This window comes from Thyridium curvatum (genome assembly GCF_004353045.1).
Source record: "Thyridium curvatum strain D216 chromosome Unknown NODE_60_length_267819_cov_83.081011, whole genome shotgun sequence".
NCBI classification, from domain to species: domain Eukaryota; kingdom Fungi; phylum Ascomycota; class Sordariomycetes; order Thyridiales; family Thyridiaceae; genus Thyridium; species Thyridium curvatum.
In genome coordinates, this window is record NW_022156815.1 from 30318 (window position 1) to 48611 (window position 18294).

Below are 18294 nucleotides of genomic sequence, written 5' to 3' on the forward strand. Positions count from 1 at the left end.
GCGATCCGCCAGCCTTGCCAACAATGGGCCGCGCTTGACCTTGTCTCAATCCTCAGTGGTCAGCCAGTTCCGCACGGCAAAAGAGCTCCCAGGCCTTTTCTGCACACCACCAAGGACGAGGAGGCGAGGACAGGGCAAACTTCTCGAGGCCGCCGATTGTGTTCGAGGCCAGACTCTCGTGTGTACGAACAGCCGGTTGGAAGTCATTGCGACTCCTGGATCCTGCCACGCGTGCGCAGGCTTGAGATCGCCATCTTTGGCAATCCGCGCGCATCTCGTTTCCTGGACGTCACGAGCCACTGGAGACGCGCGGGGCGACGTCTGGGACACCTCCCTCGACCACGTTTACGACCTATCTTAGATTTCTGCTGCGTTTCGTTTCGCCAGTTCACACAAGACATTCGTTCCCTCAGATCGATTTAGAGCTTCCTGGTACCGATACCCTGTTTGATAGACTTCGCTGTCTGGTCAGTTTTGGTGAGTCTGCACGCACCCTTCATTCTCGCGACCAATTTTTGCCATTCCTTGCCACTCTGCCCTGTCGATACAGCAACTTGCATGGCATTCTGCGGTTTCCCGTTACTTGTACCTGTCGCAGTCTAAAAATATTTCTTTCCTTGTGCTATCTTGTCTCTCCATCCTTTGGAGAAGAATTGTGCTTCATTCCCGGCAATGGCATGGCGGCATTCGTACATGTCGAGCCCTCACGCGACCACATGGGGTCCTTCTGCCGAGTTTCATCGGTTCATGGCTGTCTTTTACGAACGGAGCCCGCAGGCCATGCAGGGGGTCAGCATCCAGTGTAGGGCATCTTGTTCATCGCATGGAAGCCCATGTGTTACCTCGCAATTCACGGGGAGGCCGTCGGTTCGATATGAGAGTTGTAGCGGAGCAGCCTGCGTGCACTTTGCGACCCTTGAAGCACACCACCAGCCTCGCCTCTGATTCAATCTGTACTTGATCGTGTTGAGCCTGCTGGCAGTTCTCAGGCGCCGTTGTTGTACCACAGTTCTGGAGCTCCCATTTCTTCCTCAATGCCAATCAACGAACGTGCTCTAACCAGTCAGCAGGTCACCACCCAGCAGACATAGAGAACATCGCCACCAGACCTGACAAGTCCACTCAGCACATCTATCTGAATGTATGCATAGTACAACATCATTCCATCCTGACTACATCCTAGAAATCCAACAGATATGAGCTCTCTTAACAAAACAAGCTCCCAAGGGAAGGCTGGCCCGGCTGGCCCTAGTAGCCAGGCGATCCTTCTGGAAAAGCTTAACAGGCGCTCGACTCCCGATTCCGAAGCATTGGCGAGCTCCGATGACGAAGCCGAAGGCCACCGTCATGAGGTTCCCCCACTGCCCATGCACCAGAAGCCGGTACGCAGGGCTTCGTGGCTCAATGATACGTCTCAGGCAGCAGCACGTCCAAGAAAGGGCTCCTTCGCCAGCAGTTCGATGTCACCGACCGCCTCTCACCCGAGCACCCCTGCTGCCGATGCCGGTACCGGTGCATGGGGCACACACCCAGCACCAGGCAACATCCTCGGCCGTGGCCACGCCGGCCCAAGCTCTTTTCCATGGGGGACCGGGATCTGGAACAACGACCGCAAGGAACCGCCTTCACGCCTCGCAGAGGTTTTGCCATCACCTACCTCGACCCATCCGCCCGGGTCTTCAGGCTCCTCCTTCTTTGGACCAGAAGCTCACCCAGGCCAGACCTCCCCAGCTCCCAGAGAGCAAGGGCCCAATTCGCAAATACCTTTCGCGATCCCTCTACATCCGACCCCAAAGACCTACCGCTCCCAGTCTTATTCTGTGGGCCAGCTTGATCCCGATGTCGTTGGCCCAGCCATGGGTAGTGCCGCGGCTCTAAACTCCCGGTCTGGGCGTACTATTCCTCACTCTGGTCTACAGCACCGACCATCGCGACCGAGCATGCTGAGCGAGATGTCCAATGATGGAGGCATGCTGGGAAAGGTGAAGGAGGTCGAAGACGATGATGAGGAGGATGCGGCTGATCCACTTCACGGCCTTCAATCACAGTCTGCGGAAGCCAAGGCGATCGAGATGTTGACGCGCGAGAACGCTCTGCTTCGCCAACAAGCGAGTCAGCAATATCACAATGCACGGATCAGGCCACGGGCCTCTACTGCTGCTACCTACGGTCTTGGCAATGGCTATGGGTTACAGGAATCGGTGCCCGAGGAGTCTGATTTTGCCATAGACGAACTGGAGGAGGCACAGGAAGGCGGCGACCTGAGCGGGAAAAGAGCAGCATATCGAAGGATGAGCGAATTCGGCGGCGCAGGAAGCATGCGTTCGCCCTTTACACTCGAGAACCGAAAGCTGGAGAACGTGAAGAAGGCCTTTTGGCAGAGCTCCCTTGGATTTGGAGGTGTTGGAGATGTTTCCCAGAGCAGACGGCACTCATTTGCCGACGTGCCTACTAGGCATGGGTCGATCGGTTCCATCGCCGACACTGTCATCTCACACGAAGCTGTTTCTCAAGAGGCTCAGCACGCTCAAGACTTCGCCTCTCCGTTTTCTGACCCACACAACTTTCCCTCGAATGCCCCGGCGTCATATTTCACAGGCGGCCCCGGAATTGCCAACGCCCACAACAACTACCTCCCTGCAGCGTATAGCAATCCTTATCAAGCCCCATACAGTATGCAGGCGCCATTCTCAAACAGATCCTCATCCCCGCATCGCAGCATGTACGGGATGTCGCAGCCGAATCGGTCGACACCTCTGCATGTCGTCTTGTTCAAATGCGCCCGGGCCGATGTGTTCTACATTCAGGAGGGGACTGGACTGACGGTCAAACCTGGAGATTTGGTCATTGTGGAAGCCGATCGCGGGACCGACCTGGGAACGGTCGCAGCGGACAACGTTGACTGGGTCGAGGCCAAACGTCTCAAAGAACATTACGCCGAGGAACAATACAAGTGGCTCATGATGTACTCGCAGACGGCTGGTGTGGCCCAGGACGGCGCAGGCGCTGGCCTGATGGCCGCCACCAATGGTCTTCAAGGCAGTGCGGTTGGTGGCATGGGCCCGCCAGGCCAGCATCATATGCAAGAGCCGAACTCAGGCGAGCTGAAACCGAAGCTCATCAAGCGGCTCGCGCAGAACCACGAAGTTCAAGCGCTACGGGACAAGGAAGGCAATGAAGCCAAAGCGAAGCGTGTGTGCATGCAAAAGGTCAAAGAGCATGGCCTGAACATGGAAATCCTCGACGCCGAGTTCCAAATGTAAGTTGTGATTACATCGCATGTTTGACTGAATGTTCTAACCAATGACTTCACTAGGGATTGGAAGAAGCTGACGTTCTACTACTTTGCCGACTCGTATATCAACTTCAACTCACTCGTTACGGACCTATTCAAAATATACAAAACCCGGATCTGGATGTCGGCAATCAACCCGGCCTCCTTCGCAAGCCAGCCTCTCGGCCTGCAGGCCCCAAGTGGCATAGGCCCTGGCGCTGTTGGTGTCGGACGGGGGCCCAACGGTTCTGAACGACGACCAGCCCCGCAGCAAGAGCAACAGCAGGCGGCATTTGGCAGCACTGGTGCTGGTGCGACTCCCCGGCCTTTTGCGATGTCCTTCAACGCATCGTTCGGCGCTGAGAGGCCTAGTGCTGGAGGCAGCGGCTACGTGCCATCTGGCTACCCATATACGCCGTATGGCGCCTTTGGGGCTACGAACCGCCCTGCGAACAACTCATATGGGTCGCCGGTAGAACCATTTGCTTCCGGTTATCCCCAAGGAGCTGACTACCCAGGCTCACGTGGACGCTTCTCGAGCCCGCAATCAGCTACCTCGCCCCATGACCAGAGCGTCTCTCCACTTGCTGGCCCGGGAGACTGGGTCGGGTCTTTCCAGGGTCTTTCCCTCAACTCTCGCTGAATTTCGGTTATATGGTTGTTGACCTTATTCAACAGCCTCCGTTCATTCTTGTCCTTACTTATACTTTTGCTCTCTGGTTTCTTGCTAAGATGTTCCCGGCTGGCGTCAAGAGGATCACTCGTTTTGATTATCATAAAGGATACACCTATACAGAGCACGACAACGGAGCGGGGATTGATCATTTGATCATACTGCTCTGCAACAGCATGATATATGTCCAGATAGAATACGGAACTCTCGTCGTTTTTTGTTTTGTTCTTTGGAGGCGTCAGCGGGTGGACTAGTGTCCGTTCACGAGCTCTGGCACGTCCTTCGGTGCCGTCCTCCTTTTCGTGGAGTTTGGTATGTGCCTGAACCCGGTTTGGAAGGGGATGGGGAGCGTTTCCTATCTTCATGATGTAAAAGGGGGTAAATAATTTTTGTTTTACACATACCGTATAGAAAGAGCAAGAGGGGTCGGCAAACAAGGGGCGCGTGTATATGACCCAAGTTCGAAAAGGAGGCACGTTTTTGGTTTTGGCTAGCGGAGATTCTTTGTACGGACTGGACATGCCGAGCTTGAGCGATGTCCTTTGCTTGTTGAGTATGTAGGTATTCTACCTTTATCCCGATTCTGTGCTACTTCAGACCTACCCCAAATGATCACTGCCGAGTATTGTATTCACGGCCAAGGTCCGGTCCTTGTGACGTGTTGCTGTCTCTGTTACAATATTCCAGGTTCTAAAATCCATTGAATGTTTGAAGATCCGAGGTTGTTTCTCCTTGCAGCCTGGACCCATGGTGTCGTAGCTGTCCATGTTCGGGGGCAAGTACTGTCTGCGGGAAGATGATTAGGCTCCTTCCCTCCAAAGGAAAGACAAGCAGAGATTCCTATTCCGACAGTCGCATGCAGTCGCTATTGTACTCCCGCACCTTCCACATATGATAATAATAACACAATGGCTCCTCTTCCCTCCTCCTCTTCCCTCGCCCACGCTCAAAACTATCCATCTATTCAAAGTGCTTGCATGGGAAGGCTTTGTTGAGGTCTGAAGCCTTTCTTACCAGTCATCTGCTATCGAGTCGCCTGCCGGATTTGCCTCGTTCCCCAGATCCTGTCATGGCACCTGCTACGAGCAAGAGAAAGCCCAAGGCATCGGCCTCGGCCATAACCTTGGAATCCAATGGCAGCCAAGACGAGCTGAACGAGGAAGGAGACACTAGACGGCCTCGCAAGACAACCAGAACCGCGCAACCTTCGCGATCCAAGTTGAATGAGTACGAGGAAGACAAGGGGCGCCAGTCAAGCCGGTCAGTTGAGAATATCCTTTAGCTGAATCTTCTTGCCGCTGACTGGCGAGAAGTGACTTCTTAAGCTGGGGCTCGTGGCACCAGAAGCAGGTCAAGAGGGAAACCGACTCCTCGGGAGACTTTCTCGCCAAGTTTCAGGCCGCAGTTGCCGCATCCCAGGGGGACATCAGCAAGGACATTGAAAGCGCCGAGGAAAAGATGTAAGCGGAGCGGGTCTGGTTATCACGGTCCCAAACTAACATCAGCAAACAGCACTAGCATCGTCGCGCAGCACAGTGAGCGACTCGAGAAAATTTCAGCCAGCATCAAGGCTTCCAAGGATGATCCTTCTGCCGCTGCTACGGGACCGTCTACACTCTCTTCCCGTGGTGGTAACGACAGAAAGAGAAGGCGTGAGACAAACGCTTTGTATCACACTGGCAGGAAAATCATGACGGCGTGCCGCAGCATACTGGAGAGGCACGAGGTTGCTAATCGCCAGACTCAAGATTTCACCCCAGAGGTGCCGCATGACGTGTGGAGACAGGACAACGAACAGCTCGTTCAACTGCTCACCTACGGCCGCCAGTTTGGAGAGAGGGTTGTTCAGACGATTGTTAGTCCCGACCACCGCCTAGACGAGCTGACTGCCGAGAGAAACGAGCTGGGAGAAACAGGCCGTGCCGCGATAGGACTGTTCAACAAGACCCTAGAGGTGCAGAGGAAGGCGACAGTGGGCCAGACAATGAGGGAGCAGTTCAACGCCTTTGCTGATATAATCCGGACTGTCGAAAAAGATTGAGCATCTCACAGTCTGAGCGGAGGATCTCTTGGCTTGACAGGGACGAAGGGTCTTGCTACGGCTCGCTACGAGGACGACATGGACTTGGCAAGAACCAAGAAACAAATCGTTGAACTCTGTTTACAATGTAATTCCATCTTCTGTAGCTCGGGACCAATGCGGATGGCACAGGTTGAATGATTAGGAAGCCAGTACCAAACAATCCATTCGTGCTTGCATATGAAGTCGTGACTTACACCCGGACCTGCCCAAACAGTCAGCATCAGCCACCATGTCTCCGTACAGAAAAGTGCAGCAGGGCAGGAGCACTTATGTAAGCAAAAAGAGAATGCGTCAGGTTCGCCCCACCACACGTGATCTAGCAGACCTCAGAAAACTGGTCCGCGCTAGGTCAAAGATGGATTAGTCTCTGAGATTAGGGCACACTTTCTCTCAATTTGCTCTGCCCTTCTCCCAAAGCGCAAATCTCTCGAGAAATTTCTCGTGATCTTTTCCATCAGCCAGTAATTCCACCACCGGGAGAGAATCATCGACAGATTCTGGTATGTGCCCCCTCACACTTACAGTATCCTCCCAATCACTCTTCCAAGCCATTTACTAATACGCTCCTTCACCAACAGCCAAAATGGGTGCCCTCAAGTACGTCGAAGAGCTGCAGAAGCGCAAGCAGTCAGATGTCCTGCGATTCCTCCTCCGCGTCCGATGCTGGGAGGTATGTTGAAAACGATGATACCCAATATGCGATCATGGCCGAGGACAGGTTCTTTCATCCAGCATTTGCTGGAGAATGAGACTTGTTCCGTCCTCGCTATACACTCGTTGAACAATTGCTGAGAGTGTATATAGCTTCGCCAACTGAACGTCATTCACCGGGCCTCCCGTCCCTCCCGCCCTGACAAGGCCCGCCGCCTCGGCTACAAGGCCAAGCAGGGCTATGTCATCTACCGCGTTCGTGTCCGCCGTGGTGGTCGCAAGCGCCCGGTTCCCAAGGGTGCCACCTATGGTACGTTGCCATTGCCGTGGCGGATGGAGATCACGACGGTCACGAAACAGAAACACGAATGCTCACATCTCTTCTCTTTATAGGCAAGCCCACCAACCAGGGTGTCAACCAGCTGAAGTACCAGCGCTCCCTCAAGGCCACCGCCGAGGAGCGTGTCGGCCGCCGCTGCGCTAACCTGCGCGTCTTGAACTCGTACTGGATCAACCAGGACTCGACCTACAAGTACTACGAGGTCATCCTCGTCGACCCCCAGCACGCCGCCATCCGCCGCGACCCCCGCATCAACTGGATCGTCAACCCCGTCCACAAGCACCGCGAGGCTCGTGGCCTGACTGCCACCGGCAAGCGCTCCCGCGGTCTCAACAAGGGTCACCGCTACAACAAGACCCAGGCTGGCCGCAGGAAGACCTGGAAGCGCCACAACACCCTGTCCCTGTGGCGCTACCGGTAAACGGTTGGCTAGGGATCTGGAGGTTCTGGGGTGTCTTCTGCTGCACGGAATGGAAAAAGAAATTGGGCCTTCTACAGTTAGCATGCTCTGGGCTTCGATTGAGTTACGGTCTGGGGGTTTCACGATAGCATATCAAAATGAAAAATGGCATGACCATCAAGTCCACTGTTGCTACATGTGTCCTAATAATGTTGATTTGAGTGAATCCGGAGGCAAGCCATCCTTGGCCCTGATGCGAGTATACATCATCATCGACTTGATTTCCCATTCATATCTGGCACGTACCATACTGCGATCAGTAGGCTCTCTGAAAAATTGGGCACCCGAGCTCTTTGTTACCGAGTAATCGACATCGTCCCACGATCTATCGCCAGAGAGGCTGTGGTAACCGGGAGAATGACTGGGAGCATTCTACGTAAGGCAACTACTTTCTCCGGTGCCTCAATTTCATGATGGTCACGTCACATTTGGCAGCAAACCCTGCATAGTGGTAATTCGTCGTCCGGACGCTCAATTGATGAAGTGTACTTCACACAGGCATTTCGCACCGCCACTTCGCACCGCACTTTTTAAAAGAATAGCAAAGATCCTCCTCCTCCTCCTCCTCCTCCTCCTCTCTGTCTCGATGTCAGACGAGCCGATGGATGACGCTTGGACGCAGCCGAGAATCATCAAGCAACCTTGAACAAGGACTTGGAGAAAAAAATCCCTTTTCCCTCCAGTCAACCCGACGACCCCTTGATAAGGGCCTAAGGCCCATCGCACGATACACACAGCAGCAACCTGTCCGTCTTTCGATGGTCTGATTGCCGATCGATCTGAATCCCGAGGCAGAGTGAGAGAGGTGGGAAGATGAGAGTAGGAAGTAGGCATGAAGGTTATCTATAGCTAGCTTAATGGTCATCAATGGGATGGATGGATAGAATGCAAAAGCGATGGAAGACAACGTTCCCGAAAATGACAAGACAGAAGACGAAAAAAAACCATGGGGTGAAAAAAAGGGGCCAGTAGTAAGAGTAAAAAGCTAGCTATCAACTATTCCTCGGCCTTTTTGGTAGAGAAGAGAGAAGATTCTATGCTAAGTGGCAAATGCCTTGCCTGTCCCCAAGCCCGCGGTCAATGTGTGAAAGAGAAGATTGTCAGCGCTTCCCGAACAAGAGGTCGAGCCAACGAGTTTCCTCCAAGCTCCCCTCCACGTTGTATGGCCCCTCTGCTGAGCCGCGCATATCGATGAATGAAGTGTACCGTCCCAAACTGAAAGCAGTGAAGAAGAATGCCTGGTAGAATATGCGTCGAGCGTTCTATTGTACAACACAGCAAATCCGAGAAGCACTCCTCTGTGAGCTGTTTCAAGAATTGCTAGATGCTCGACGGTCTTGTTTTGTGGAATCGTGCACGTCATGGGGTCATCTCGATGTTGAAGAGAACAACAAGAAAGGAAATATCGTACTGTGGCAGCATGCCGTTCATGTCCCTCGCGTGGTGGCGGAAAAAACAAGTTCTGCAAATGGCACGATGCGTGCCCCCAAACAAAGAAAAGAGGACGCCATCTTTGCATCTTGCATATGCGTCGAGTCCACAGGTGGGTATATCTAGACCCAGGTGTTGTCTGCGTTGTCGCTCGGAACAGCACCGTTGGGAGCAACATGGCCAGAACCGGGGACATTGGCACCTCCAGGGACGCCAGGAACACCACCAGGGACGCCAGGAACACCACCAGGGACGCCAGGAGCACCAGGAGCACCCAGACCGACAGGGGTGGTTTGCATGCCAGGGATGCCAGGGGCGCCAGAGATGCCCGGGGCGGGGGCACCGACTTGCGGAAGGCCAGGTTGACCGAACTGGGGGCCAGCATACTGCTGCATCGGGCCGTGACGAGCAGAGGGCTGCGGCGCAGGTGCAGGCGCCGGCGGAGGGACAGTCAGTGTAGCGCTGGAGGGGTAAGTAGCTTGAGTGCCACGGGGAGAGATGCCGTTTGTGCCATTGCTGTAACCTCCCGAGACGAGGACGGAGGTGTTGCTAGACATGGCACGATTGTGGCTTGGGCGCAGAGGAATCTGTCCCTGAGTGCTGTCCGCAGGAGTGATCTGGCCACTCGACTGGCCGCTACGGTTGTCAAAGGCCTGGATCTTGGCCTGGATACGCCGACCATAGGGAGTAGATCGAATTGTCGGGAGGATGGGACGAATGACATCGACAAGCTGCTGCTTCTTGTAGAAGGTAGCGTACTCGAGGGCCGTCTGGATGACATAGTTCGCAAAGGAGTCGCGCAGAAGTCGCTCCATCTCGCCGGGTGCCAGCAACTCATCCACAATCATGTCCTTGGAAGGGTCGAGGGCGCAACGGAGGCACTTCTCCACGACGTTGGAGCTGAACTTGTGGCGGGACAGCTGGCCGATACGACCGCTCAGCTGACCGACAAGAGGCTCAGTGAAGCTGGGTTCATTCAGATCGATGATGTATTGAACAACGTAGTTTCCGAAGGGATCCTGGATCAAAGTGACAGCGTGACTGGTAATCCGGCCGATCAGCCAGACCTTCTGGTCGCCAGATGCGTGGTCAATGCAGCGCTGAAGAACACAGCAGCCATGGCGGTGTGTACCGACTTCAACGCAGGCATCTCCGACAGCGTCGAAGATGAACTGAGCGTCGGCAGCGCTCAGCTTGTTCAGACACTTTTGGATGACATGGTTGCCATTCAGATCCTGGATGAGCTCAACGACGCGGTGGCGAAGAGCCTCGATGATAATCTGAACTTGCGCCTCAGTAGACACAAACTCGATCATCTTCTGGAGAGCGCGTGTGCCGTGCTGGTTCAGTGCAATGCGAACCATGTCCTGAGCAGCGTTCTGAATTAGGACTGTGCGCTCATCATCATTGCAGTATTCGAGAAGCTTCTGGCAAAGATAATTGCCAAAGGGGTCGGTCATGAGCTCGACAACATGCTGGTTGGTCTCCAGCCAGATCATGTGGACGTGATCCGGGATGCGGTTCTCCAGCTGCTTCTGGAGATAACGGCAACCATGCTGATCTTTGCAAAGCTCATAGATAGTGCCACCCACAGACTCGAGGGGCACGTTGTTGTAGCGGTTCATGGCTGCGACAAGATGATTAGCTAAGGAAGTGTGGACTGTGTCATGACCCAAGAGAACATACCCTCATTGTCAACCTGTCGACGAGCTTGAATGACACGAGCCTGGCTATCGCGTGTCTGGTTGGGAGTCCCGTACATCGATCCGTAGCCTGTGAAGTTCTGCTGCGAATACATGGAACCGCCGGACACAGACATTCCCTGGAGCTGAGCCGACAGCAGAGGAATGTTGTTGGGATAAGGGCTTGGTCCATTGCCGTTCGGAGCGAAGTTGCCGCCGCCGCCGTTGTAGTAGGCACCATAGTTGTTGTTCGGGACCGTCGAGGTGACTCCGTTGTTAGGGCCCAAGGACTGTCCTTGCATAGCAGCATGATTGAACGGAGGGGCGTTGGCATGGAGGGCGGAGCCAATAGAGGCGTAGCCAGTGTTGGGGTCGCGAGTGACAGCAACATTGTTGTCAGTCGAAAGTTCGCGGCTATGGCGGTTGGGCATAGCACCAGGAGGAATGCGGCCCATGCTGGCGTTGTGGTTGTGCAGGTACTGCTGGGCATGATTGTTCGCATTCGAGGCAGAGACGCCAGTGCCAGAGGTGTTCTTAACAGTAGGCACGTCGTTGGAAGAGAACGAGCTCTGCAACTTGGGGGGAGTCGAGTGAACCGAATTGGCCTGGGGTTGCATCATCTTGGTGGGCGAATCAGCTGAGTTTTCGGCGAAAAAGTTCAAGTCCATGGAGTGACGCACGGACGAAGGACGACCGCCAAGACTCGCGACTTCGCTCGAGCTGCTCTGAGCAGTCGAGGCAGCTGTGGTGCCGTTCATCTGAGCGGTGCCAAGCGCGGAAAGACTCTGCTGAGTGCGGTGGCGGTTAACAGTGCCCCAACCACTAGGTGACGTGCCGTCGGGAGCAGGAGATTGCGATAAAGCAAGGTCTAACGCAGCAGAAGATGCAGACAACTGGGAGAAAACAGTTGTCAGCAGTGCAGCGTGGGAAGATGGATTTGAGCGAGGACTGCGCAGGAAAGGCAGAAATCAAGGGGGAGGTGGGAGAGTTTAAATAGCTGCAGCGACGCGATAGGGGGTTGGGTGGGAAAAGAAGAAAGAAAGAAAGAAAAAGGGTTCGACCTCGAGGCTATTGTTGCCTGCGATCGGATCGGACGATGAACAATAAGGTCGCAAAGTGAGAAATGAATGAAGCCGTCGTGTACAATAGCCCGAGAGTGCACAGGTGAGAATGCCTCTGATGGGAAAGTGATTGCGTGATGTTGAATAGGGAATAGGGAACAGAAACATATCGGGAAAACCTCGGAGCTTACCATGTTGGGCTGATCTTCTCGTCGCGTCAGTGTTGGGAAGTTGTCGTCCATCTTTGCGGTCTGATGGTACTTGACGTCGTGGGTTGCGTCTTCGTCGCCGAACAAAAACCGGGTAGTGTTGGTTTGGTCGAGATTGACGTCGTAAAAGCCGGTCCTCGACCGAGTCACTGGCATCGAGTAGCGATTGAGGCTATGAGATTGACGTGAGTAGAAGCTTCTGAATGACGTTATGAACTTGTAGATGATTTAGGAGTGAACGAGGAGTAATCAGGGACGATAGAGGCAAGGGGCCGCAGTAGAATTACAACCTCGAGTGGTCAAGCGTGTGAAGTATGAGGTGGACAAGTGAGAGAATGTGTTGTGCTTCGTCGGTACGCGATTCAGATCCTGAGATCTGAGAAGCGTTTCAAGCAGCAGCAGCTCAGGGGTGGGGATGATGCTATGATGGAAAGATAGGGTGTGGCCGAAGCGGTAGAATTATTTGAAGACTTGGGTCCGAGGGGAGAGAAAGATGTGATTCTTTTTCGTCTTTGACAGAAGGAAGAAGAAGAGGACAGAAAGAGAGGGACGAGAGTTGGGTTGGAGGATTTTCAACCTACGCTCGTCTGATGTCACCAAGGAAAGGAGTGTGGTCACAAATTTGTGAGAACTTTGTCAACACTCCTCCCTCTAGTGACAATCTTTTGAGCGAGCAGACCTGAGAAACCAAGCCGAAAATGATACATGTAGGCAGTGAAGCTCCCAACCCGCTGCCGGCTGTCAAGCGCTCGCTAGACAGGCAACGGATCGACAAAAGGATAAGGCAGAGATGGGTACGTACGCATTGGTAGATCGATGACTGGTAGGGTCCTGCCGGACAGCCTGCTCCTTCTCATCCTCATCGCTGTTTCTTCTTGTCCCAGGGACTGATCTTGAGGGCAGCTGGTCATCATAGGTGAAGCGTGATTGCGACTGGGGCATGATGCCTGACTGCGGGGAGGCCAGCTGCGAGCCAGAGCGGGCCGGTCGATTATACAGGCCAGGCGGCGATGTCAGGCTCGACATAGAATACCGATTGGGCCGAGAGAACATCGAGGGGAAGCCCGAAGACGTCTCACGGTACTCGGGGGGCGTTGTGGGCTCCGACTGATGCCCCGAGAAGCCGTTGGGGCCGATTCGTACAAAGGTCTCCTCCATAGCAGCGAGCTCCTGTTCCTCTCGTCGTTGCTGCTGATCCAGTTTCTGCATCTCGGCCTCGAAACGGCGCCTCTGCTCCCGCAGCTTCTCGTATTCCATTCTCTTCTTCTCAAGCTATGAACAGGGTCAGCACTGGTGTCCAGAATCCACACACAGCCTCCGCCGCTTCATGGCTTTGGTTGCTCAAGTCAAGACGATCTAGCTGGCATACCAGTTGAACTCTGTTGAAAGTCTAGAGAAGAGTCAGCCTCGTGTCAACTGACAAGGAGTGGCCATGCCCCCGCCACAGTCGCGCGCCTGAGAGCAAGGAAACAGCATACCGTAGCGGTCGGCAACTCTTGGGGTTCCGGAACCCTCTGAGTTGTGAAAGACGACAATGTTGGTACACGACCCGAGTCGGTGGTGAATCGACGAGGCAGAGCGGATCGAAGGTCGTGGGAGGCGACCGTCTGTGTGATGCGAGTGCCATTGCGAGGAGGAGACACAAAGGGATTCATCGGCGACTCGTTTCTCGGAGACTGCTGGGACCGGAAGCGTAACTCGTCCATTTTTACAATATCGACAACCTTTCGTACACGGCCCTAGGGGCAATCGAGGAGCTCTCTATATGATACTGCAGGGGAGGGAAGACGAGTTAGCGCTGACGATACATATTCGATATGTCACAGCAGAGAGAGAACGCAGGGATGCAGGAGGCAGGGCGCGAAGAGCTTTGAGGGCCCAGAAGGAGAGTCAAGGTTGTGTGTGTGCAAAGCTCCGAGGCTCTGGCCTGGTCCTCTTAGGGCTGCTGTGTGTAGGGGTGCTGCAACTCCCACCGCCACCTCCCTCGTGAGGCGCCAATGAAGAAGTGGACAGGCCAACCGCGGATCATGTCTGGTGAAGAGGAGAAAGAGAGACAATGTAACAACAGACGAGAAGACCCAACTCACCTTGAATACAACTATTAGACACAGGTCTGCGCACCCTGGAGAGCCAGGAGAGCAGCGAAGAGTTGCGAAACCAGAGCAAAAAAGAGCGTGGGGGAGTTGGAAAGAGGAGAAGGTGAGCGTGGGCGTGGGCGGAGCGTACCCGTGTGTGTGTGTGTGTGAGGGAGAGAGAGCGAGCGAGGTTAAGGTGGTAGTGGAGCGGCCAGGTTCTGCCGCCCCTGGTAACTTGGTCAGTGCTGGCAAGGGTCAAAGTAGGTACAGCGTTCTGGCAGGTTACAGCTGGGTGTGTGCTGTATGCGATGCTGAGTACAAGGAGGTAGAGAAGCGATAGCACTGCCCGGCAAGTTGACAAACAGCGAACTTGGAAACAGGCCAGTTGAGCACAACGCAACGCAGCACTCAACTGTGAGCGCAGAGCGGTCCGAGAAACCCCTGACAGATGTCCTGGTGGAGACTAGGCGGCAGAGGGGTGCAGCCAATGACATTGCAGGTGACAGGCTAGGGGAGAACCCGCTAAGATGAGCTTCGGCCCTCCTAAACGCCTTTGTCCTCTAGCGCTCCCACACCATGAGCCATGAGACCCCTCCTTGCCAAGCTCAACTTGTACAATACAAGATGCTTCAATCTTGTCTATGTGTTTTGTACTTTTATTTTCACTTCTTGTTTCTTCGCCCTATACCGATATCGACTCGCCTGCTTCTCGACCAGAAAGCTCCAGCTATTTCTTACTGGTACAGTTTCGGTGCTTAGTTCCCTTGGGCAGAGGAAGGACTCTATCCCAAGAGCCGCTCAGTACATACCTACACAAGTTGCAACTATTTGCCTCCTCCACTGGGGCCAAGCATCATCCACATCCCCCACCATATCTCACCTTCCCTGGAAAGGGCAAGCGAGCACAAGGAAAAGGAGGGGGCAGGATTGAGCCTCCCGATTCAACAGAGTGGCCCGCCAGAGCCAGTTGGACATCGGACCAAGAACGGAGAGCCTGGGCCAACGAGACAGTTGCAGACGAAGTGCTTCGTCCAACGGATTCTCTGGAGGTACTGTTTTCGGCGGAGGCATGGACATGGCCGTACTACCCGCGGCCGGGACTGTCTCACTAGGTACTCCCATGGCCCTTGGCAATGACTCTGGAGCACGCAGCATATGTGGCGGCCAGTAAGATACTGTCCATTGAGAAGAGTTCCTCAGAAGATCGAGTGCCTGACCAGAACCGACGCCCCGCGCTCTGCCAGTGTAGTAAGGACGAATGATACTCCTGTCCTTGACATCATACCTGCAGGATGCGTAGCGGTGTGGGATCCCATTCAAAGCCAGCCTGCCTATCACATCCAGCAGCGTCACGGCGCTCAAGGTCAAGAGCCAGTCGCCGGGGCTCCTCCCGCTCTCGAGCTGGACTGTATGGCCTGTAGGCTGTACCCTACCCCAGGTCCAGTCCCTGTCCCTGCAGCAAGTCTATGCAACCGATTATGTGTCCTGCCTGTACCTATGCTGCCGATGAAACAGTGCAAAGCCCTATTGGCGCTTGTTAGGCCGTGACTTGTGTACATGAGGCGGGCAAGCGATCAGTTATCGACACCACTGCAGAGTACATGAGCCAGTCAGTGCTTTGGAGGGGACCCATCCACGGCATCCACCGCCGTGGCAAGATGTTTTCGACATTGCGCAGCTCGGATCTGCTGATTGCCCATCGCAAACATGAAGAAACGTGAAGACCCGCTTCAACAGTAGTAGCGATAGTGTGGTTTTCTCTCGTCGAGTTGGACAATCCGTGGCATCGCCTTCGAGCCGCTTAAAGGACAGGTAGGTACGGTACCCTTTTAAGGGTGCCGCCTATCTTCCCAAACAGTTGTCACCACCATCCTTCAGCTAGAGGGGTGTGTGGTGTCCGGTTGTCAGAAATGATGTGTGTGGTCGACGAGCGTGGCTGGCGTGGTTGACATGGTGGGCGCGGTGGGGTTTAGCAGCGCATTTACCCGGAACAGGAATCGATAGGGGACCACAGAAACGGGTCTCGATCATCAAACAATCTCAACAAGAGGCGCCAGTGGTTTCACAGATCAGGGAAGCGGGCAAAATCTCCGAGGGGGCTTTCAGACTGTCGATGAAGTTCGGCAGGGCTTCGAGAAGACTGGCCCTTGAACGGCAAAACGATCATCGAGGCGGCTCGTCCGAACCACATTGACTCTCCTCGGCGGAAGGCCCCTTGTCTCCATGTGCTTTGCTTTGCTTCAATTTCCTTCACTTGACGGGGTGCGCTAATGCGAAGGCCGGCAGAACGCCGTCCCTTCTCGAGCCGCACCCTGGTGTTGCAACTATCCGCAAGTGCTTTAGTGAACAACGCCTTTGATTGACCATCCGAAAGAATTTCTCGACTCCAGGTTGCAGGGTCTTCCCGTCGACCCAAAGCCCACATTATGTCTTACATCCAGCCTAGCGCGTGCCCCCCTCGTTTCTCAGCCGCTGATGAAACTACCTACTTCGTACCTACGGACTATTTTTCTCGGTAGCCATCCGTCTGGCGTTTTTGTTGTGTTTGTTCGTGGTCTGCAGTCAACGGGCTGGGCGTGTCCGCCATGGCGCACACGCATAAAGGTGGTTGTGTTGAACGGTTCCTTCGAACTGCTGATTCGACACCTGTCGAACGATGGTCGTACAGCAGAAGGAAACCTAGATCATCGCCAAGTAGCGCGCTATCAACCGATCACTGGAACATACGGTGCTGTTCATGCTGTGACGAACATGGATTGCCACTTGCAGCGAGGGGCTCGCATCTCCCGCTCCAAACCCACCTCCTCTGCATTAACGACAACAAAACAACAGTAGTCGAATGCGATGGCCAGGCCTCTTGCTCCCGTTATGTCTTTTTTAGTCATTTCATTCAATCCCCATCCTGAGGACTTTGGGACCGCGTGTTGGTCTTCAAGCAGATAATAGATCTCGTCCTTCTGTCGTGAACCGGGACCAGATCCTTCGTCCGTCATTCACACCTGCGCTGCCCCCATATTCGACATCCAGAGGGTCCCTCGATCGGGTGGCAATCCTTTGGGCACCTTTTGACGCTGCGTCAACATGTGCAGCCGCTTTCGGTGGCTCTGCAACTATTCCCCTCCGAGTGGTCCTTCACCGCTTCTTTAGGCGTCATGCTCGAGTGGAGAAGAAGGCCAGACCATCGTCGCCAACTCGTTGCCCACATAAAACCTACCCAACCAAGTCCCGTTTTGACCGAGGAATAATCCTTTTGTGGACAAGCTCTGCGAGTACACCATCCCCGAGACGACTTTTCTCTCCGCACTGAGAACGAAGCCGGTGCCCCTCTTCTGGACATGATATCCTTTCGTGACGCGAGGGATCTTTGCCGATGCCCAACACTGATTCTTACGAGAAGCCCCTAATCACTTTTGCGATACGAAAATGCCTAACTAGCATGCTACCTAGACTGAACAATCGCCTCACTGTACACCCTTTTCTGGCTACAACTCGAAGTATCCATGTTGGACTCCGAGCAGCTTGACTCACCAACTCATGAGGGGAGACCAGCAAAGCAATGCAGCCAGCTGCAGATACAACTCATCCTGGCACCGGTACATGCTATTGAAACGTCCGCTCTTGAGGCGAGCAGGGGCCGTAGGTGAGGAGGCTAAGAGATGCAACTATCACTTGCATTCTTGCTGCAAGAGGGAAGTCCACCTTGATCGTCAACGGTTTTGGGCATGGGCCCTCCTCCTGTGCGCAAGCGGGCCTATGCACAGCACTGGAGTTGTGGCAACCAGACTAACCCTCTCGAAGACTTTGAAGGCTGGCTCGCGTGAAGACAGTATGTGGGCTTGGGCTTCAAACCCTATATCCCTCACAAAAGAGTCATGGGCCAAGGTCATAAGGCGGCATTTTGCAAAATTGTGTCCACGGATGGTTACCAAGCTTGTCGACGATGACGTGGTGCCCTCACGAACAACGGGTGTGTAGTTGCTCGCCTTCTGCAGTTGGATCGAGCAAGATGACAATGGCTAAGGTACCGCAAGCAAACGCTTGACGCCCATCTGTTGCGACAATCTCTTTTTGTCTGGCAAAGCTCGCTTTAGGTGACGATCGAGGAAGGGAGGTTGATCCGAAGAGCGCAGCTCCTGTTGAATAATAGGGAACCAATACTGCTTGTTGCATGTCTGAATGAAGTCTTGAACCAATGTTGTTTGATCAACCTGGAACTCCTACCTAGGTAGCTAGCGCCTTCCCAAAAGCATGTGCAAGGCTCCGTAGAACGCGACTGGAGCTCCCGGGCTAACTAGCGCGCCTTCCCATATCTTATCGCCCAAGTTCCTTCCCTTATCGTGACTCGACGCGGGGCA

General features: G+C 54.3%; 4 protein-coding genes across 4 annotated transcripts; 3 read left to right on the top strand and 1 right to left on the bottom strand.

Moving 5' to 3' along the window:
- Positions 1–1196: 1196 nt before the first annotated feature.
- On the top strand, positions 1197–3917 carry E0L32_008790 (uncharacterized protein; the record flags this gene model as incomplete). The annotated part of the gene is made up of 2 exons (XM_031143684.1): positions 1197–3259; positions 3317–3917. 2 exons carry the CDS (start codon positions 1197–1199, stop codon positions 3915–3917), a joined length of 2664 nt encoding a protein of 887 aa, XP_030991654.1.
- Positions 3918–5016: 1099 nt separating this feature from the next.
- On the top strand, positions 5017–5988 carry E0L32_008791 (uncharacterized protein; the record flags this gene model as incomplete). Its single annotated transcript, XM_031143685.1, has 3 exons — positions 5017–5207; positions 5261–5407; positions 5460–5988. The coding sequence occupies 3 exons, from the start codon at positions 5017–5019 to the stop codon at positions 5986–5988; spliced, it is 867 nt and encodes a 288-aa protein (XP_030991655.1).
- A 625-nt stretch (positions 5989–6613) lies between these two features.
- E0L32_008792 (uncharacterized protein) lies at positions 6614–7442 on the top strand (the record flags this gene model as incomplete). The annotated part of the gene is made up of 3 exons (XM_031143686.1): positions 6614–6700; positions 6835–6991; positions 7075–7442. The coding sequence occupies 3 exons, from the start codon at positions 6614–6616 to the stop codon at positions 7440–7442; spliced, it is 612 nt and encodes a 203-aa protein (XP_030991656.1).
- Positions 7443–9034: 1592 nt separating this feature from the next.
- On the bottom strand, positions 9035–13570 carry E0L32_008793 (uncharacterized protein; the record flags this gene model as incomplete). The annotated part of the gene is made up of 6 exons (XM_031143687.1): positions 9035–10539; positions 10599–11487; positions 11847–12036; positions 12667–13136; positions 13234–13254; positions 13343–13570. 6 exons carry the CDS (start codon positions 13568–13570, stop codon positions 9035–9037), a joined length of 3303 nt encoding a protein of 1100 aa, XP_030991657.1.
- Positions 13571–18294: the final 4724 nt, after the last annotated feature.